General features: G+C 34.9%; 1 protein-coding gene across 1 annotated transcript in view; it reads right to left on the reverse strand.

Moving 5' to 3' along the window:
• Nucleotides 1–23,576, reverse strand: part of CCDC170 (coiled-coil domain containing 170) — a 115,873-nt gene that overhangs the window by 91,929 nt on the left and 368 nt on the right. The window contains exons 2-3 of the mRNA XM_074309539.1: nucleotides 3,970–4,104; nucleotides 1,434–1,690 (exon numbers count right to left, since the gene is read on the reverse strand). Of these exons, the coding sequence (XP_074165640.1) occupies nucleotides 1,434–1,690; nucleotides 3,970–4,104 (392 nt within the window). The remainder of the gene's footprint in view (nucleotides 1–1,433; nucleotides 1,691–3,969; nucleotides 4,105–23,576) is intronic.

Here is a 23,576-nt window from a genome sequence, read left to right on the forward strand (position 1 = left end):
GTAATTACTCTTATAAGATTTAATTTTTTGCCTTTCTCTTTCCACTTATTTGCATGGAAAATCATCTAAGTGGCTAGCCTCAACCCTTTCCAGGCTGAGATCCCCTCCATATACTTGGCATCTGATGACCTCAAGTTTACTTTCACCTCCCAAAAAATGGATTTTACAAATTCTATTTCTGTATTTTTTGTTAATTTACTAAAAATAATACTGGCTAGGATTTTGAGTTTTAAAACTATTTTACACATACTAATCTTACTTCATCCTCACAACTTTAAAGGCAGGTGCTATCACTGCTCCCATTTTATAGATGAGGAAACTAAGAGAGATTAAGTGATTTGTCCAAAGTTATACTTGAAGGGTCTCAGATCAAATTTAAACTCCTGTTTTCCTAACTCCAAGTGCAGATCTCTATCTACTTTACCACCTGCTGGCCTCAAAAAGTCTTTATTACAATTTGGGGGAAAGAATGTTTTGATTTTGGGTTTTGTTTTTGGTTTTGCTTTTTTAATGTTTCAATCCTCATTTAGCTAGCTCATCTGCTTTACAGGACAATCACAAATTCCAATCAGGATCAGTTTCTAGCCTTTGCCAGAATTCAATGGGGTTGAATGAGCCCTGCTTACAAATAGATTCAAAATTATGAGTGCACCCCATTATTAGAAAAATGGTAATTCTAGCTCTGTGACCCTAGGCACAATTGGCTCAGGGGAAAAAAAAGAAAAGAAAAAAAAAAAAGAAAGAAAGAAAAATGGTAGTTATAACTGACAATTATTCTAAACTTTTAATGTTTAGAAGGTGTGTAATCCAAGAATTACTATCCCTATATATCAACCAACAAACATTTATTAATTGCCTCCTTTGTGCAACACATTGTTAGGCACTAGAAATAAAAAGAAAAGTTTCATTGGTAATGGAAACTAAGGCATCTGGAGAATTACTTAATTTGACTGAGATTGTTTTAGTGACAAAAATATGTCCATAACCTAATTTTTCTTACTCTAAATACAGTATTCTTTCTCTAAGATACCAGGAATCCTTAAAAAATATACCAGAGAATCCTGGGTCATGACACATCTCTCTGAAAGGGTTTATAAATGAATTGTCTTCTACTCATATCTTTGATCCAACAATGTAAATGATTGCTCCAAACAGAAGTTCCAAAATGTAGATCTGATATTTAATTCAGTGTTCATTCTGAATGAATACTGAAGAATATTGTATTTGTTGAGATTATTGTTGGCATGTAGGAAGAAAGGATTTGTAAACATTGTTACAGGATTATAAAAATATTAAAGTTCAAAAGACTTTTGAAAGTTGAATTGCAAGACCACAAAAAAGATGAGATGTCTGTCACATTGCTTTTGTCCCTTTAGCCCATAGTCTAGTGGCTTAATATCAAATAACATGACATTTTATTTTCACTTGCTTACTTTAATTTAGTTTCTAAGTCTGTGATTTTCTTCTTCAATTCCTGGTTCTCCTGGGTTGCAGCATTAGCCGTTTTTTCTGTTCTCATTTTGGACGTGGCAAGTGCTGTGGATTCTTTCTCTATCTCCTGAACTCTGTCTCGCAATGACATGAGAAGAGAGGACTGTCTTGCATTGTTTTCTTTATAACTCTCCATTTCAGCCTTCAACTCTTGACATGAGACTTCTTTAGAAAACATCTTAGACCGGAGATCCAGAAGCTAACCAAGAAACAAAGTGAAACAGAAGAAACTGAGAAACTTAGGCAACTGAATGTAAAAAACAAGTATTAGAGTATCATCATTTTACCCATGTTTACATTATTCTCTCCTATCACTGATTACCCTTTTGCACTAAATCATCTTCTTTATCTGAATATGAAATACCAAAGGGAAAAATTATATTTAAACAATGTTATTTATTCAGCTACTCCTAACAGCAGTTAAGCAATTTCTTTAACTAGATTTTATTCTCTCGAAAAACATGCATATTTTGCAATTATGCACCCATTTTCAAAATCTGTGTTGCATTGTTAAAATTGCTACATACTGCTTTTTAGAAAGAAATGGGAAATGTAGAATTCATGTTGTTAGTGATTTCTTAAAGTATCTACGCACACATACACTCAATCAATCAATCATTTAACTGTTCATCATGTATGCCATCTCCTTGTTTACTTTCTGGGTTTTTTTTTTTTAAATGTAAATAAGAAAGAGAAAATAACACAGGCTTTAAAAAGCAGAATCAAAGGAAAGTCTCTACAAAGTGTATATTAGGAACAAATTTTACAATATTATGAAAATCTAACAATAGATTTCCAAATTTTGAACACAGTGTCCTAGTGAAGCCTTGATCCCACTACACACACACACACACACATATATAAAGGGCTTTTTGAACCTCTCTAGTTTGTCACTTTTCAACCACCTGAACTACAACTTCATCAGCCATATTCCTGTTAATTTAATCACCTGGCAGCCTCGTAGTCACAACGTGTTATGCTAAGATCATTCCTATGAACTGGAAGGTCAGCTGGGTGATATAGTGGATAAAATATTGGGCCTGGGGGGCAGCTAGGTGGTGCAGTGGATAGAGCACCAGCCATGAATTCAGGAGGACCCAAGTTCAAATCTGGTCTCAGACACTTAACACTTCCTAGCTGTGTGACTCTGGGCAAGTCACTTAACCCCAGCCTCAGGAAAAAAAAAAAAAAAAGAATATTGGGCCTGAAATGAGGTTGATCAAATTCAAATTTGATTTCATAGCCTTACTAGCTGTGTGACCCTGGCCAAGTCACTGGTGAAAGTAATGGCCATCTGCTCCATTATCTTTACCAAGAAAACTCCAAAGGTTTGAAAGTGATTCAACAACAACATATCAGCTATAACATGGGGGAAATAATAGCACTTACCTTCCAGGGTTGTTGTGAGGATTAAATGAGATAACAACTGTGGAACATTTAGCATACTTAGCATATGGTAAGCACTATATAAATGTTAGTCAGGTAGTAGTAGTAGTAGTAGTAATATTGAAGGTGTTCCTGGTTCTTATGTAGAGAAATAATTTCAGAAAAAACTGAACTCTTTTAGAATTTGTGAAGTATGATAACAATAGAAAAACTACTGGATTTGGAAATGGGATTTGGGTTAAAATCCTGGAACTGCCACCTCATTAGCTGTATAAGATTAGATAATTTATTTTTAATTTTTTTCAGACCTTTGTTTCCTCATCTGAATAAATAAGGGAATCAAAAGATTTCTTCCAGCTCCTGATATCTGATACATTATTTCTATGCTATGACCCACCTCAAACTTGAGTCAGGAGGCCTGAATTTCCAGGTGACAAGTGGGTTCCAACATGTAGTCATGGATTCTAGGCATCTCAAAAGAGTCCCTCTCCAGAATTTTTTCAAGAGCCCAATTGATTTGGAATCCTCAAGTAAAAGAAATCAGGAGTGGATTTCTAAGTTTACAGGTCAGCTCAGACCAAAAGAAGATCTACGTAGAAAGACTGAAGTTCTTGCAACATTAGCCATTATTTCTGTTCTCATTTTGGATGTGGCAAGTGCTGTGGATTTTTGTTCTATTTCCTGAACTCTATCTCACAATGACATGAGAAGAGAGGACTAACTAATCCCCAAATAGTACCCTTAATTCTCTCTAGAGTTGAGCCAGGGCTTGTGTTATTACACAAAAGTTTTATGTTTTGAGATACATAGACCATTTAGCTCCTAAAGAATGCTTCATTGCATTCACAATATTGGGAGTGGGCAGGCTGATAGGCAGGCTGGCTTTAGCTATGTGGTAGGAAATGGCACTATGGCATTTTCTCTCACCAAATCATAGATAATGGTATTGGCTGCCTGCTGTCCTGTTACTCTTTATTTCTCTTTTGCAATAGAGGAAAGAAGGGGATACTTTCTCAACAGCATATAGAGTTAATTGCTATTATCAAGAATTAAGTCAGCACAATTAAATGAAGAATGAAAAAGAAACCTTACCTCAGACTGAACACATTCGAATTTGACCAGAGATGCAGCAAGTTCACTGCGAGCATTTTCTGCAGCTTTACGATAGTGGTTTAATTGCTCACGGGTGACAGGGACATCCAAAAGATGATCCTGCAAAGTCTCACCCTAAAAAATAAAACAAAGAAGTATGCCAGACAATATTTTCCTCCTCGGGAAGTCAATGCCAAATAAAAATTCAAATATTCTTTATACTTCAAATAGGTTAAGTCACATGCTGTTTAAATTCTGTCATTCTAATTTTCTAAAAGCTAAAATAGATCCTAATGCCTTTTCAAATCAAATGAAAATGTCTAGCTATATCTTTTAGTGCATTATTTCAACATTATTTCTTACATCCTTTTTCAATTCCTTCACCCCCAAACAAAATCCTATTTCATTATTATTACTTCTCATGCTTTATATATTAGTCAAGCAAATCAAAACTAGATAAAGAATGTAAAATGCTTTGGAAAAAGAGCAAATATTGACAGGTAGAATGATAAAACTGATAGTCAGTCTTGGAGTCAAAAAAACATGGATTTAAAACCTATCTCCACATATATTGGCAGGGTGATCCTGAGCAAGACAGTTAACCTCTTAGTGATCTAAATACATCTTTAAAGTTATCAATTGCAGAGAAGGAGCCAATCTAAATTCCTCACTAGGGAGACCCCTATACCACAGGAATGATAGCTCCCAAAATTAATTGCTTATATTTGAATTTCCTGTACTTAAGCACAATGCATAGCACAAAGTGCAATCAATGCTTATTGTTTTGAAATAAATGTGAACTATTATTATTATTATTAAATCTGTTCACATTCTTATCTACTACCAATAAATAAGCTTCATATGGATCATTCTCCTAAACCTGATTTCACTCTTCCTAACCATGCTGTTTATGTCCTTTAAAACATTGCTAAAGATTTTCAGAATAGATCAATCAAAAGTCATCTGCTCTTACGTTGGCTACAGAATTATTGAGTAGAAAGGGAACCTACAAGCTGATTCAATTTAACTTATACTTGAACAAGAATCCCATTTATGATATCCTTACCAAACAAGCATTCCATTTTGGAAGTTCTGTTACTTTGGTATATTTTTTCCCCCTACAAAAAGCCTAAGTATCTCTATGCCTATTATTCATGGTTCTAACCAGTTGGATCAAGCAGAACTGTCTAATCCCTCTTTTATGAAACAACTTTTCAAATACCAGAAGTCAAGACCGTGACCCCTAAGTCTCCAAGCTAACTAGCCCCATTTGAATCAACCAATGTCCCTATGCCATAAGTTTTAGTTCCTCACTATCCTATTTACCCTTTTCTGTAAATTTGCTAGCTTTCTCAAAGTCCTTGCTAAAATGTGGCAGCCCAGTACCTGAGATGCACACTGACCAAAATGAATAGGATAAAGCACAATGGATCTATCATCTCACTCAGCCTTTCAATAAAGCCTAAGAGAATGTTAATTATTATTATTATTAGTTGCCACATCTCACTGTTAACTTCTCTTGAGCTTTTGACTAACTAAAATACTTGAATTTTTAAACATGAACTATGCCTCTCCTGTCTTAATTTTTTAATCTAAGTGTACAATTTTATCTTTCTAATTAATTGACTTCTCCCTAGTCCAATTCATGAAATTACAGAAAGAAGAGGACAGGTAACAGGGACAGGAAATGTTCAAGTCTTAAACAAAATGAATTAAGAGACAGAAAATTCCATTATATCCATTCCAAATATCAATTCAAAACAACTAACAGAATATGTAAAATATCCAGGAGTTCACCTACAAAGCAACATACAAGCACTATATGAATACAATTACAAAACATTCTCTTGCATGGTCTAATCCCTTCCAATGCCTTCTGGGGAAGCAGAAAAATATCAATTCATCAGGCCAGATTTCCCAAATGTGTTAGGAAAAAAAAGGAAAATGCCATTTCACTTGGAGCAGGTTTCTTGACTGCAATGAAAGAAGTGAAATGACATCCCTAATCCCTTTTCTAAGAGGATTTCGGCCTGAAACCAAATCTCAAGGGATATTGATAACTTATCTGAACTCATTCTTCATTGATTAACAAATAATATCATTATTTTATTATCTTTTCTGATCTATATTACAATTCAAGGCAACTAACTACTTCTTCCCTGAAGGTCCAGCTCTCCCACAAGTCAAGGAACAAGCATTTATTAAACATGTATCATGTGTCAGGCAATGTACTAAGCATAAGGGATACAAGAAAAGGAAAGACATCCCTTCTCTAAAGGAGCTGAGGGAGATAATATGTATATATAAGTTAATTGGAGAAAATCAACAGAAGATATTTGCATTAAGAGGGATAATGAAAACCTTCTTGTAGAAGGTAGGATTTTATCTTGAGACTTAAAGAATATCAGGAAAGTTAGGATGTGAACATCCTAGGGAGAGAGTTCCAAACATGGTTGGCAGCAAATGAAAATGCCAGAAGTCAGGAAATAAAGCTTCTAATATTTGATTAATTACTACAAAAACAAAGATTAATCCTGCTCTTCCTTTGTAACTCACCACACTATCTACATAATAGGATCATAACTCCAAACTTGTGTTCCCCACAGATAGATTTCAAAGGATCTGTGAACCTGGATCAAGAAAAAACATGTATTAGCATTTTCTCCAAATATTTAAAAATATTATTCTAAGCAGGTATCTGTAGACTTTACCAAACTGCAAAAGGGTCCATGACATGAAAAAAGATTAAGAATTGATTGTACAGAGCTAAAAGGGATTTCAGAAACCATCTAGTCTTACTTCCTCATTTTCCAGATAAGTAAACTGAGGCCCAGATAACCTAAGAGACTTTCCCAAAGTCACATAGGTAAGTATTATGTGAAAATTGGTATTTGAACCCATCGCTTTAGCCATGATTACTGATCAAAAAATATTGTTAATATCATTAAAATTATGCTGTGTTTAACATAAAATGAAATGATAGGACAAGAGAAAAAAGTATACATATAAAAACACTACTTCTTTGTAGGATAACAATGCTGTCCATAAACAATAACGTTCAGTATAGAATATTGCCATAAGATTCACAGGACAAAATCTTGTGGTATGCATAATACATTAAGAGTCTCATTCCAAATGTTTATTGTAATCTCAGCCTAAGCTGAAAATAGCTTGGAGAGGGGGAGAAGGGAGGGAATAGGAAGTGGAAGCCAAAGGAGCTATAGTATTATGATAGGAAGTATACTTTAATTTTTGTAATGTAAAAAACTTTTTAAAAAGTCACAAACTCATTTTTATGACTACTGAATAAAATATTTCTCCTATCATCAAAGTGACCAAGTGGCTGACTTAGAATCAAAGGTTGTCTCAAGAATAATGAATTACCTGACATCTTTTACTATCCTATTACATAATCTATTCACTGCTATTCTATTGAATTGGTATTTATTAGGCCCCTATAAAGTACAAAGTATTCTGGATTAAGTATCCTCTACATCTTGCTTTTGTCAAGAATCTCTGTTTAGGCACTTAAAACTATATCCATCAAGTTTTCTGTATAGTGGGTCCTTTATGAAAGATGTTCTATCAGGACTTTGCTCTTTTCAAGAAGGTGATTCAAGGCAATTCCAATAGACTTATGATGGAAAGTACCATCCACAACCAGAGAAAGAACTATGAAGACTGAATGTGGATGAAAGCATAATATTTTTACCTTTTCCTGCTGCTATTATTTGCTTTTTTTTCCTTTCTCATGGTTTTTTCCCTTTTGATGTGATTTTTTTCTTGTGCAGTAAGACAAATGTGAAATATGTTTTTAGAAGAATTGCACATAGAATGTTTGTGGCAGCCCTCTTTGTAGTGGCCAGAAACTGGAAATGATGTCCATCAACTGGAGAATGGCTGAATAAATTGTGGTATATGAATATTATGGAATATTATTGTTCTGTAAGAAATGACCAACAGGATGATTTCAGAAAGACCTGGAGAGGACTTACATGAACTGATGCTGAGTAAAATGAACAGGAGATCATTATATACTTCAACAACAATACTATATAATGATCAATTCTGATGGAGGTGGCCAATCTTCAACAATGAGATGAACCAAATCAGTTCTAATAAAGCAGTAATGAATTGAGCCAGTTACACCCAGCAAAACAACTCTGGGAGATGACTATGAACCACTACTTAGAATTCCCAATCCCCCTATTTTTGTCCACCTGCATTTTTTATTTCCTTCACAAGCTAATTGTACACTATTTCAAAGTCCGATTCTTTTTGTACAGCAAAATAACTGTTTGGACATGTATACATATATTGTATTTAATTTATACTTTAACATATGTAATATTAATTGGTCAACCTGCCATCGGGGGGGGGGGGGGGCAGGGAAGGAGGGGAAAATTGGAACAAAAGGCTTGGCAATTGTCAATGCTGTAAAATTATCCATGCATATATCTTGTAAATAAAAAGCTATAAAAAGAAGAAGAAGAAGAAGAAGAAGAAGAAGAAGAAGAAGAAGAAGAAGAAGAAGAAGAAGAAGAAGAAGAAGAAGAAGAAGAAGAAGAAGAAGAAGAAGAAGAAGAAGAAGAAGAAGAAGAAGAAGAAGAAGAAGAAGAAGAAGAAGAAGAAGAAGAAGAAGAAGAAGAAGAAGAAGAATTGCATATTTTTAACCTACATTGGATTGCTTGTTGTCTTTGGAAGGGGAGAGGGAGGAAGGAAGGACAAAAAGTTTGGAAGACAAGGTTTTGAAAAGATGAATGTTGAAGACTATCTTTGCATGTATTTGGAAAAATAAAATACTATCCAATTTAAAAAAATTCTCCATCAGAAGACAATTCATTTTTTCTGGATCTGAAAGTAGTCTGATAAGGTGTGATTTCTTATATCATCCACAAGATATTTAGAGGAAATAGCATTAAAATCCACTTTGCAATAGCCCGGTCATTCAGCTGCTGAAACTTCTACCTGGGAGTAATGAAAGAAAGTAAAAGTCACTTGACAGCCCTCAAACTTACCAGTGAGAGTTGTCATGGCCACTATGTTTCAATACACAAAGCCCCCAAAACAAATCTTTCTTTATACACACACACACACATACACACACACACACACACACACACACACACACACACAGATATATATATATATATATATATGTATATATATATATACACACACACACACATATATATATAGTTTTTATTTACCAGATATATGCATGGATAATTTTACAGCATTGACAATTGCCAAACCTTTTGTTCTAATTTTTCCCCTCTTCCCCCCCCATATGGCAGGTTGACCAATACATGTTAAATATGTTAGAGTATAAATTAAATACAATATATGTATACATGTCCAAACAGTTGCCAAAATAAATCTTTCAATGAGCTTTGTAGCTATTTACCTTTGTCATTCAGAAGACATTCAAAGAGGGCAGTAAGTACATAACCTTGAACAGAAAATACATAAGATTTAACTGACTTCAGCAAGATAACCATATCCTTCGCAGCCACCCTCTATGGCAAAAATGAATTTTTTTTTATTCCTATCCTAACTTCTATGGCTACATTTTCCAAAATGAGTCCTACATTTGCAAATCTCTTGTGAGTGATTCAAAATAGCAGGTTCCTGGAATTTTTTTGCCTAACTTTTTTCCCCAAAAACCATTGGGAAAATTTTTTCTTTAAGACCGCAAATATTTCCTTAGAAGCTTAACTTCTTAGAGATAAAAAAAAGAGTAACCATTTTCCTACTATCTTACATTTCATCATCATCATTAGTTAAAGCTATTAATTCAGCACCTACACAAGCAGCAGTACCAACTGTGCAATACAAATCAGAAGTAACCCCTTCTTTCCATGAGTAGAAAGTAAGCTCTTTAATAATGGGGTAGAATTTATTCCTATATAAGTACATATAAAATAAATGTAAGGTGTGTGGGCAGCTCTTACTGGAAACTTGGAAGGAACACATCATGGAGAACTAGCATTTGGACTGATTTTTTTTATTTCAAATCAAATCAAACATTTATTAAGCACTTACAGTAACCAAGCATCATACTGAGCACTAGAAATACAAATATAATCAGAAAGAAAAATAGTCACCATCTTCAAAGGGCTTACATTTTAATAGAGGAAAATGATACATAAAAGGAAGTTGAAAAGTGGGATCCTGAGGGCATGGCAGAATTGAAAGTCTGAGAACTGGGAGTAGAAACTGGTGAGGAATAAAGATGTAACTATGAGTAGTCTAGGTGCTCTCTAGGTTCTGAGAAAAACCTCCCACACAAAAGGAAATGGCCACATGGGGCATGATAACTATTTTCAATGCGAGAAATTCCAGGACAAAATGAACTTCCAGGATGAGGAGATTTCAATGGCTAAACAGAAAGTCCAGAGAGCTAGATATGAAAACAGAGTTTATTTGGGAACTTTTTAAGTTTTTAAGGAAACAGGAATCTAAAAGATGTTTAAAAAAAAAGTGCCTTCCAGTTCTGGGGGACAGCCCCTGCCTAGTCACAGAGGCAAGAAATAGAATGTATAAGGAAAGAAAGAAGTGTCACAAGTTAGACCACAGAGTATGAGGAGAGTTCAAAGTAAGAAAGGTAGAGTGAGGACACATTTCTTTAAAAGCCAAAGAGAATTTATATTTGGTCATGAGAAGAGCTGTTATAAACCAAATTTACTTTATATTTGAAACTAAAGAGAGTAGGGAGCTGTTTGAGTTTATTGAGTAGGAATAATATGGTTAGGCTTACACTTTGGGAAAAGTTAAAACTGTGTTAAGGATGGATTGCAATTAAGCAAGGTTCAGATCAATGAGGAGGCTATTGCAGCAGTCTAGACAAGAGAGGATATGACCTAAATTGTGGTAGTGGCCTTCTGAGTAGAGAGAAAAGAATAGATACAAGAGATGTTATGTTATGGAGTTAGAAACAAGATTTGATGGCTAATTAGAAATCTGTGGAGCTTGTGAGAATAAGCAGTTAAGGAAAAAATGTCATGGTTGAACATTTGAGTGACTAGAAGGATTACAATAATTTTAATAGAAATAGGCAAGTTTGGGAAAGTGGCAAGTTTCGAGGGAAAGACCATGAGTTCTGTTTTGGACATGTGGAATTTGAGATGCCTAAGGGAAACCCAGTTTGTAATGTCTAGCAGTTGGAGATGGTTTACTAGAATTCAGGGGAAAAACTAAGGTGGGATATATAGACATACTATCCACACTCTCCTCCTCCTCCACAGGGAAGATTGCTCCTGGAACCATGGGCTCTAATAAATGAGCTTCTCTTTCTTAGAAATACATCTCCAAGCCACCTCCCATCTATTTCCAAAACATATTTCCCTTATCCCCTTTCTAATTCCTCTTTCCCCACTAGAATGTGAATTTCTTGAAGATAAAAAACTTTCAGTTATTTGTATTTATATCCCAGAGTTCAGCCTAGTGCCCATCACATAAGTGCTTAATAAATGCTTTATTGAGTCATCTCACCAGTTATCATCTGAATTTAGATGATGTATAAGGATCAAATGATTTAATATGTAAAGTACTTAGCACAGTGCCTGGCTTAATAGGGTTTAATAAATATTTATCCCCTTCCCGAATAATCAAACCCATACAAGTTGATGAGGTCATTAATTGAGAGAGTAGAGAGTAGAGAAGATGAAGAATTGAATAGGATTTCTTCCAAAATCTTTCTAGCAGAAGCGTATTACACTGCTTGTAAATATATCTTAAAACATTATTTGATTAAATGACTATATGTCAGCAAATACTATTCACTGACCTCATATGTCTGGCATGGGCATCAAACCTACACAAAATAAGTTAAATAGACTAGGTCTTTGCCCATGAATAAGGCACTCATACAATAACCACAGAAATTTCCATTCAAAAATTTCTTCTCTGTATTTTGCCAACAAGAGGAGCATTGTTAATCAGTGATAATGTCATCTATTAGTTAGTGGATCAGTGGAAGAACTATTGAAGTGTATTTTTTGGCCACCTTGATTTTTTTTTTTTTTTTTTTTTTTAGAATAGAAAAGCTTAGAGATCAGAGTTATCCTACAGTACAGCTTCCTGTGGTTTTGTAGAGAAGAATAAAACCAATTTGGCCAGTTTTACAAAAAAGAAACCAGCTGGGTACAGAATATGAAAAGGCTCTCAATTACCTTAAAGAAATTCAGCCTCCATTCTTTAACAAAATTTAATGCTGTTAACATTTTCCTGAGAATAATTCATCTGATCTATACTTGAAATTGTTTTCAAGTCTTAAGTTGTTTCCTAGTTGGAGCTTAGTAAAAAGTAGTTATGGGGAGTGGAAAGATATGTGGTAGTCCAAAGACTGAGTTTAAATCACAGCTTTGCAATTTCCTCCTTGTGCATCCATGAGAAAGTCATTTAATCATTTCAGAGCTCAATTACCTTATCTATAAAATGGAGACAATGGATTTTACCAGGTAGAAATCAATGATTCTCTGTTCCTAATCAAATAAGTCTTAAATACAAATTTTTTAAAGGAGACATAAAATATTACATTTGAAGAATATCCCTTTATGACTTAATTCTTATATTCAGTGCAGTATGACAGAACAAAAAGTATCCAGACACATTTTGTCAATCTTTTTAGGAATATTTTTTTAAAAAGAGAGGAGAAAAAGTAGAAGAAGGGAAGAAAGAAAAGGAAGAGGAAAAGGAGAAGAAAAAGGAGGAGGAAAAGAAGAAGGAAGAGGAGGAGGAGGAAAAAAAAGTAAGAGGAGGATTGCTAAATTGCAATTCATTCTTTAAAAAAGCTTGGAGACTACTAAAATCATCCACACTCCTAAGCAGCATATTAACTAAGGACAGTGTGAAAAAAAAATTTTTTTTAGTTTAAACTAAAGAATTAGTTTAGCCCAGGGTGGATAATAAGAGATCCTCATTCAGGTATTCATTGTGACATACTCCAAGAATTTAGACTTCCCTCATGTGAGAGCAGGTACCAAGATTAGATTAACTCCATCTGTGGGGAGAAAATGCCCCCAAATTTCCCTAACTTTTCCTTTATGAAATTTGGAGCCATCCTAAGTTATTTTTTGGAGTTAAACTCCACACAGAAGATTTTACCAAAAAACTCACATGTTTCCTTTCTTACTACCAGGGAGAACTTAAATCTTTGCTAAGCTTCACAGCTACCTCGAAGCAATATAATGTTAATTTACAAGACTGCAACATAGGTTTGAGTCTGTGGCTCATTATAGATACTATGTAAATTGCTGCATAGGGTGGCTCAGTCGAAACCTTCTTTAAGAAAAAATAGCTTGAAAGCTTAGAAATATAGATAAACTTGCTCACAATTGAGTGCACAATGCCCCTGGGCCCACAATGCCCCCAGGCCCAATGCCTCGGATCATCTCTGCTTCTATGATATCTAGTTGTCTTATTATCCCATGAATAGAAAATAAGAAAATGAATGTCTGCCTCTTCAACACAAAAGATCTTAAATTCTACTTCATATCTCCATTTTCCTATAACTAAGCTCTTTTTCTCTTGGCATTATTCAGGGTTCAACTGTACAGCCAGCCTTTCTATGGAATTTCCCTCTTTTTTTTTTCCTTTCTCCTTTGATCTATTCAAAATTCTGGTCTTGCTACAATTACCAATTCTTTCTGATTCCCTCTCTCCAGCTCTCTAATTTGTTTTTCCCCTCCAAATTCAAAGTTCTTATCTCACATAGTTCCATTACATTCTAAAACTTTTACATGTCTTCCTTGTCCCAAGTGTGGTTTTTCTCCAACCCAAATTTTTGTCTATAGAATTCATTCACTCTTCATTATTTTGAGGCTAATACAATTTTAGGCCACACAAAAAGTAGCTAGAATTAGGAAGAAATATACTTTATCCTAGATAGACCTCATGTGAAGTAATTGATTCAATGTAGGATGTCATACTTAGCAATGACATTGATAAACCAGGAAATAATCAGAGGAGGATGTCCAGGAAGGTGAGGATGCCACAAGATCATGAAATAATGAGGACTTGCTTGATAAAGAAAGGAACATACTAGCATGGTAAAAAGAAAATTTAGGGAGGACATGAAAACTATTTTTAAATATTTGAAAAGATCTCAGGAGATAGAACTATTTTAAGAACAATGGAAGAAATTTCCAAAGAATGATTTAGGCTTGATGTAAGGAAAAACTTCCTGATAGTTAAAACTATTCAAAAAGAGAATATACTGTCTGAGCAGAAAAGAAGATCTCAGGATTGATTACTCATTAAATATGTAGTAAAAAGGATTCGTTTTCATCTTATTATTTAGATTCTATCATATTTGAGGTCCCTTCTAACTTTGACCTTCTATAATTCTATTTACAGATTAATTAGTTCTGATTTTTAAAGGGGGAGAAAAGGGAGAAAAATTTGGAACACTGAATTTTACAGAAGTCAATGTTGAAAACCATCTTTGTATGTATATGGAAATGTGAAATACTGTTGAGAAAAAAAGAATGCTATACATCTCCAGAGAACTGATGATGTTTGAATACAGATTGCAGCATACTTTTTTTTTTTAACTATTTTTCTTGATTTTTTTTGTCTATGTTTTCTTTTGCAACATGACTATAATGGAAATATTTTGCATCACTACACATATATAACCTGTACTAAACTGTTTGTATTCCTAGTGGAGGGGGGAGTGGGGGAGAAAGGGGAGAAAATTTGGAATTCAAAGTTTTAAAAATAAATGTTTAAAATTGTTATGTAACTGGGAAAAGCAAAATACTAAACAAAAAATAAATAAAAATGACAGCAGCAGGACCACTTTCAGACAATCCCTCCAGAAACATACAAAGCCCAGTTCCTAGTATAAAGTCCAAAATAAGGAAGTAAGCCAGAAGTATGAAAAAACAAAAAGAAAAATATTCCCACAATAAAAAGCTGTAACTGTATAGGGATGCTCAAGATACAAATTTAAGAGAAGAGAATGGCTCCAAAACAAGCAAACTTTTCAATTAAAAATAAAACCTGGACCCAAATCCAACAATAATTCCTGGAAGGGATGAAACACAAAAATATTTTAAAGAGTTGTACAATATTTTTCTGGGGTAGCTAGGTAGGACAGTGGATTGAGTCCTGGTCCTGGAGGACCAGAGTTCAAGTCTGACCATTTAACTCCTACATTCATATAACTGGAAAAGAAAATAGCAAATCACTCCAATATCTTTGCCAAGAAAAAGATATAGATAGCTATATCTGACTCATGAAGAATCAGCTACAACTAAAAAAATAACAAAATATTTTCATAGATAAATAAGAGAGCAAAAGGAAAAAAAATTTAAAAAGATATGAGAGCTATAGAAGAAAGTAATGGAAAAGGAATTAACAATTTAGCATAAGAAGTATAAAACATTTCAAAAATAATAACTCCCTGTGAACCCTGTGACCAAATTGAAATCAGAAAAATGAAGAATACATATACGCAGAGCTGGCCAAAATCTTTAGGAATTATACTTCTTCCTGGGATTTTTTTTTAAGTTTCTATTACTTTTCTTCTGATCTATATCTCTTAACATAATTATAAAAAGTAATAATTTTATTATAGCTTATCTTATCTAACAATGTTGTTTAAAATAGACTCCTCACTCTCAGTGACTCCCATATATCTAATCAGTTGCTAAATTTTGTCATTTTTATGCCTACAATGAGTCCTATAAATAACCCCTTCTCTCCACTTGCACAGCCAGCACTCTGGTTCAGGCCCTAATCCTTTATACAGTAGAATCAACACTGTAGAGTGAACAGACTGTTCAAATGGTCTTCTAATTGGCCTCTCAGACTCAAGTCTCTTTCCCACTCCAATACATCCTCCAAACAGCAACCAAAGTAATTTTCAAAAAGCACAAGTGTGGTGATGATTGAGTACTCCTTACTCTATAAACTCCAGTGCCTCCTATTATATCTCAGATCTCGTATAAACTCTTCTGTTTGACATTTAATGCTATTCACCATCTGGCCTCTTCCTACTTCCAGTCATTTTACATTTTACTCCTCTCTAGGCATTCTATATTGTGGTCATAATAGCTTATTTTCTGTACTTCCCATACTCCTTCTCCCATGTCTGTGCTTTAGATTTTAAGGTCATTGATTTAGAGCTGAAACAGACTCATTTCTATACCCAAATCTTTTTTTCCAGATGAAGTATAGAGATTAAGTGACTTGCCCTGGTTAGTGATTCCCATAACTAATAAGTGTCTAAAGGCAAAATTTGAACACCAGCCTTCCTAAATCCAAGTTCACTACACTAGCCATTATACCACATTGCCTATTCTCCATACCTATAATGTTCTCCTTCTTTATATTGGTCACTTGGAATTTCTGACTTCCTTTAGGATAGCTCAAGCATTACCTTCTGCAAGAAGCTTTTTTTTGGTCCCTTCAGTTGCTAGTCCTTTCCATTTATATCTATCTTGTTTGTATCTTATAAGGGCAGCTAGGGGACTAAGATGATGGAGCACTGGATCTAAAGTCAGGAAGACCTGAGTTCAAACTTGACCTTAGATATTTCCTACTTATGTCCTAACTTCTTCTCCTATGCAAGTTAAACTAGTTTTTCCATTAAAAGGCATTAAAGGGGCAGCTAGTTAGTGAAGTGGATAGAGAGCATCAGCTTTAAAGTCAAGAGGACCTGAGTTCAAATTTGACCTCAGACATTTAACACTTCCTAGCTGTGTGATCCTGGGCAAGTCATTTAATTCTAATTGCCTCAGCCAAAAAAAAAAAAGGTATTAAAATCATCCTCAAGACTTGATTGGATCAGGGAACTAAAGGCTTAGGCTGTGGTCACCTAGGTAAAAATAGGCCAAAAGAGCTCCAGCACTTCAATCTGATGCTTGATTGATGGAAAACAAGGAGAAATTCAGGCAAGGGAGCATCCCTCAGCTAAAGCAATTCTAGGAATCCTCAATGCTCATCTTTATTGATAAGCTTATCCTCTTTGGCTAATTTCTTTTTTTTAACAGTTAGATGATCTTTAAATGTCTTATTTTGTTCTAGTGTCTCATCAGGCCCAAGCCAGAATCAAAATAACATACATATATAATATGTATATGTAATATATATATATATACATATATGTGAGTATACATATATACACAAATGTATACATCTATGTGTGTAAATGTGCATAAAAACAGCAATTGAGGTTAAGTGACTTGTCCAGGTTCACTCAGCTAGTAAGAGTCTGAGATCACATTTGAACTCATGTTCTCCTGACTACAAAGTTGGTATTCTATCTACTGCACCAACTCATTTCTTGTCTAGCCTTAATCCCTGATTGGACATTGCCTCAGGCAAACTGAGACCTGTTAAAGACCTTAGCTTAAAAAGGCCAGAGTCTCCACTGAATCCAGGACCATCTCCAGTCATTCTGAACTATATCTGGCCACTTGACCCAGATGGCCCTGGAGGAGAAAGTGAAGCTGATGATTTTGCACAACCCTCCTTCACTGAAGTCCAATTCACTTGCATGTCATGGCAAAACCTCCCTGATGTCATGGTACTCTTGGAGAATGAGGGACAAACAACAACAACAGCTGCAGCAGTGACTAAGAAACCTGACCTTCAACCTTGGACAGCAAAAAGAAAGAGAAAGAGGAAGGTATCATTAAATTTCAAACAAAATATCTGGATTGTGTTTGTTTTTCAACAATAAAATTTTCCTATCTATTTAGAACAGGAAGTTCGCCATTTAATTCAGTGGTAAATAATCTTACTGACAAAATCTTGGCTATTTTATCAGTTATTAAGATTATAGCACAACTTTTACAAAAGAAAAAAAGTATGCATCTGTGGAAAAGGCTTACACTTACTGCTGCTATTAGCAGGCAGAAACCAGAATCACATTTTTGAACTTAATTATCATCATGAATGTTTTGCAGAAGGATAGAAGTATAAAAAATCTGGATCTAAATGATTCCTATTCAAATAACCTCTTCTGAAAGATCAAAAAACTGAGGGCCAGTGAGATTAAGTGAGATACCCCAAAATCACAGAAATACTAGAAGGAGTAAATGCAAGAATAGGAACCCAGATTTCTGGACTCCTACTCCATCAGTCTGTCCACATTTTCAAGCTGTCTGCTATGGGTTTGTTTGAAATTATGCCATGAATTTCTAAGCTGCTGTGACATTTACTGGCCCTGAATAAGTGTCAGCTATGGTTACTATCCACTGTGTTCCTGTAAAAAGTAATGTCTCAACTTAGCTCTGTCTCTATATGAACGTCAGTTCTCATCCTAGATCCCTAACCTGAGCTAGTTAATTCTACTAAGGAAACAGTGTCCCCCAGTGACCATACAACCTACAGGACTAATGAGGTTCCACAACAGAATCCTGGTCCCAGGGGTCATTGACAAAACATCTCTCCTGGGACTAATGGATGGAATTAGCATTTGACCTTGGACAAGGTACAGGCAATGCATGAGGGCAGAATGTCAAATGGCATCTCAGTCTGGGTCAGCACAGCACTGAGTTATAATTCTTCTCCTATACTGAAAAAAATCTGTTCAACTGGAAAGCCAAAAATACAGAAAAAAGAACAGGTAGAGAATTGAACTGGAACTTTTAGTGTCCAGGACCTAACTAACCAGATAGTGATAAATACTTTAAATTGTTGGCTAAATTGTTTGCTAAATTGTTAACTAAATTTAAAAAGTTAACTAAAATTTTTAACTAAAATACAAACTTTCTATGACTCAAAATTTAAATATTTCAAATTTCAGTAACATAAGACTTATAGAATGTATTACTTCCTTGCCTTTTCAAGTCATATGTATTATTTATTTTCTTATCAATTAATTTTAAGATACATGAATTATTATTATTACTCTAATAATGATCTATAATATATATGCTATTAATATCATTTATATAGTGCTTTAAGATTTACAAAGATCTATACATGTTATTTTATGTGATCCTCACATCACCTCTACCCTTGCCTACAAGTGAACATCTGGCATTATTGACATAAGTTGGGATTTGAGCTAAGTCTTGAAGGAAGCCAGGGATGTTTAGAAACAGAAATAACAGAGAAAATTCCCAGTCCAGTTGACAGCCAATGAAAAGGCACTGAGTCCTGAGACAGAATGTCTTGTAAGAGATAGCAAGAAGGCTGCTGTTGTCACTGGATCATAGGGTACATGGAAAGGAATAAGAAGGCTAGAAAAGCAGGGAGGGGAAAAGAAGTGCTAGAGCCAATTTGAATTGGACAATTAATCATTAAATTTCAGCATGAACATTTACACCCCAGATATTGGCAAATGATACAAATCAAAGTTTGGGTTATTTTTTTATTGATTGTCTAGACATAAGAAAGGGATGGAGAAAACATTAATTATGCAGATTAAGCTTAAGCATGTCTCTTTTTTCCCCCAAAAGAGCCAGTTGTTAAACATTTACTAATATATCACTGGAAAGAGAACAGATTGTGGAGGATCTTAAAAAACAACCAGGATTTCATATTTGATCCAAAAGATGATAAGGAGAAACTGGAGTTTATTGTGAGAGGTGGGAGGGAAGAAGAAAAGGATGTGAACACTTCAAGCTACAAAGAATTCTTTATGATCTCACAAAATTATTACCCTATTAAATCACTTTTTTTTTTTTTAATGAGGCAATTAGGGTTAAGTGATTTATCCAGATCACACAGTTAGTAAGTACTAAGTCTGAGGCTGGATTTGTACTCAGGTCCTCCTGACTGCAGGGCCAGTACTCTATTCACTATGCCATCTAGCTGCCTCATTTTTAATACTTTAAAAATGTATTGGCAGCCTCAGGTACTTGACCTGTGTGACCCTGGAAAAGTCACTTAACTATAATTTCTCCCAAGGAAAAAAAAAAGTATAGGTATATTTTGTTTTTTATATTATTTTCATTTCCAAATATATCCCTCCACTATCCCCTACCCATAAAATTATCCTTCTTAAGAAAAAATTTTAAAGAAAAGGGATGGGACGTACTTCAACAAAACTAACTACATATCATCTGAGTTTGACAATGTGGTTAGTTCTCTACACTCATTGTAAGCCACCTCTGCAAGGAACAATAGTAGATTAGTAGATTTGTTGTTCTATTTATGTTGTCATACCATTGAGTATATTGTTTTCCAGGGGAGCTAGATGGTGTAGTGAATAGAGTACCTGACCTGGAGACTGGAAGACTTATCTTCCTGAGTTCAAATTTGACTTCAGACACTTAGTACCTGTATGTCTCCAATCAAGTCCTCAATTTCCTCATCTGGAGCTGGAGAAGGAAATAAACCACTCCAACATCTCAATCAAGAAAACCCCAAATGGAATTGGGAAGAGTCAGATAGAATTGATCAACAAAAATGTTGTTTCCTAGTTACATTCTGACTATATTTTACATCAGTTTATCTAAATCTCCCCCCACCTTTTTTTACTGTAGTCTTCAACTTTTCAAGATTCTAAAACATCCAAGTCAAACAATTTAAGTTATTTCCCTGTCATTGAGCATTTACTGCCTAGTCACCTTCTAACTGTCATAATCTATACTACACTTACAGAATTCAAGCTGGACTTCTGATTGCTGGCTATTCATTAGATTTAGCCTGGATCCTGGCTTACCATGTTGTTTTCTGGTTACCTTTATGACATACTACCATTCAAGTATATTTCTTCCTCCCTATACTGCTACCTTCCAATTCTAGCTCTCAGAAATGTAATTAAATCAAAACAAACATTTCTAGAAGAGACACTCAGTCAATGGTCTCATGACAACAATCACTATCCCAGGAACTTCCCTAACCAAAACATTAGCCAACAATATATATGTGGCCTTCCCCCATTAGAATATAAACTAATTTAAGAGCAGGAATTATCTTATTTGCTTACATTTGTATTCTCAGTGCTTAGCACAATCCCTGGCACATCCTAAGCACTTATTAAGAAAATCACACAACCAGAGTAGTACAATATCCATGTACTCAATCCCCACCTCTCCTGGAGAAAGAGAAAAGCTTCTCTGATTCAACTCTCTGCCCACTATACTCCATACTCCACTCAGTTTCCAAAGTAATTTTCCTAAATTATATTTTCCTAAGAATGTCATTTTCAACTTAATGTAACCCTCCATCTCAAAGGCTATTTACATAACCTTCCCATAGATAGAGATTATTTAATTATTCAACATTCTATATACAGAGTAGAGTTAGTTTTAAATGGAAGAAATTTCCTTGGCTTCTGGTTTCCATCTTTGAAAAAAAAGATCCAATTTCAACCTCCCTTTAAAACTGAAAGGAAAGAAGCACTTAGAGAAGAAAATGATATGTAGAAGAGCTGACACTCCAATCATGTCCCTTTTCTTACTACACTTAAGACTGGGGAATTTCTTAATGGGTTAGATCTGAAATTCTCTTGATTGAGCTAAACTATGCTGCTCCAATGAGAGAGCTTATTCATTCTGTATATTTGTCTGGCATATATTCTCATATATTTACTTTTTCTTATTTCTGTTCACTCTCTGTTGGGTAAATAGGTTGATTTGTTATATGTATTCACTATGGAATCTCATCTGGTAGGAAAGAGGTTAAACCTAAAATTTGAAGTTTGGGACACTTCTTCCTTGTTAAAGGATAGCAATTAGTAGCACAGCTTGAGCCTAAAAATTATTTACCCTAGACTAACAATATTTAAGGCAGCTAGGTGGCTTACTGGAGAGAGTACTGGGCCTAGAGTCAGGAAGACCTGAGTTCAAATCTATCCTCAGATAGTCAGCTGTTGAACAAATCACAACCTCAGTCCCCTTAATCCACTAGAGAAGGAAATGGCAAATTACTCCAATGTCTTTGCCAAGAAAACCATGAACCCACAAAGAGTTAGACATGACTGAACAACAAAAAGATAGTACCTAAGGAAATAGATAGATATTATTCTAGCCAGAGAAGCCCCATTTTTCTGAGAAACACAGAAGAGCCAGCCCTGGCCCAAGTCTCCTTTTTCACTCCTAAAAGGAATCAAAGTTGCTCTTGAAGAAAGCTGGAGGAGGGGAGAACAACAACTGTGAGTCACATCTAGACAGACCCATGTTGACAAAAATAGTGAACATGGGCAAAACAAAAACAATACAACCTCACACACTACCCATCACAGATTAAGAAACTCCCATGGCTCCCTATTACCTCCAAAATCAAATATAAAGTCCTTTGGCATATAAAGCCCTTCACCAACTGGCCCTGTCCTACCTCTCTAGTATACTTAACATTCCTCTATCCATTTACATTGGCCTATTTGCTATTCCTTGAAAAGGATAATCTGGCTCCCCAATCTTAATCTTTGTGATTGATATTCCCCTTGTCTACATGCTCTATCACATCATCTCTGCTTCTTAGCTTCCCTAGTTTCAAAACCAAGCTCAAATCTCATCTTCTAAAGGAGGTCTTGACCAGTTCTTTCCCTTCATCCCACACAAGTGAATTTCCTCTGAAATTATCTCCCATCTAATCTCTCTCTCTCTCTCTCTCTCTCTCTCTCTCTCTCTCTCTCTCTCTCTCTCCTCTCTCTCTCTCTCTCTCTCTCTCTCTCTCCATATAGATAGATAGCATATGTACATATTTAAATAGATACTGCCAACTCTCTTTGAATGGGGTGTTTCAAACATTGGAGCCAAGTTTAGATTTCACTTTAATCTCTCAATCCTAATAGACCACAGCTTTTTTTCTCTAGGATGTTATTTCCCTTACCATCCTATTCTTTTCTCTAATTTGTGGCATCCTTCTTTAAGGTGTGAGGATTTAACAATATTGTTCTCAAATCCATAACCCTACATTGCCCTATATGCCTCTGGAAAGGGGGAAGGAGTTAGGGGGAAAAAATTAGGTTATTATCACAATTGCAGTAGAATACAGTGGAAATGAATTCTCTCAGCTGAGGAGCATTCACATAGGATCACAGGGTCATATATTTGGATCTGGAAGGGATCTTAGAGCTAATCTATATGTAGCCTATTGAGCACCTAGGTCTCACAAAAAATAGAATGCTTGCTAGGCCTAGAGTCAGGAAGAGTCATAATTCTGAGATCAAAATTGACCTCAAACAATTAGGGCAGTCATGTGACCTTGGGTAAGTCACTTAACCCTGTTTGCCTCAATTTTCTCATTTATAAAATGAGCTAGAGAGGGAAATGGCAACTACTCCAGTACCTACTATTGTCTAGTAGAAGATATAAACTACAATTGTAACCAAAAAACCTGGTTAGTATTGAAGTTAGACTTGATAAATGTCAGGCTTTATTTTTTTTTCTTTTTATTTTATTTAAATATTTATTTTTTATTTGCAGACTACTGAGGGGCCCTCAATTTTATCCATCTCATAGATTACTTTCTTTTGAATCTCTTCCTATCTTTTTAATCTCAGATTGAAAGACAGCAATATCTTTTTAGTCCCAAACTGAACCTTTGATTTTCCTAATATCAGGAAGTGTCCTGATGAGGGAACTCCCTTTAAGAATGTAGATTGGGATCCTTCTAAGCAATTTGGGGAATTGCACAGAACATTTTGAGGTAAAGTGTGCTAATAGTCACAAAGCCAGTGTAGGTCAAAAAGGAAG

The sequence above is a fragment of the Sminthopsis crassicaudata genome, chromosome 4 (genome assembly GCF_048593235.1).
Source record: "Sminthopsis crassicaudata isolate SCR6 chromosome 4, ASM4859323v1, whole genome shotgun sequence".
Classification (NCBI taxonomy): Eukaryota; Metazoa; Chordata; class Mammalia; order Dasyuromorphia; family Dasyuridae; genus Sminthopsis; species Sminthopsis crassicaudata.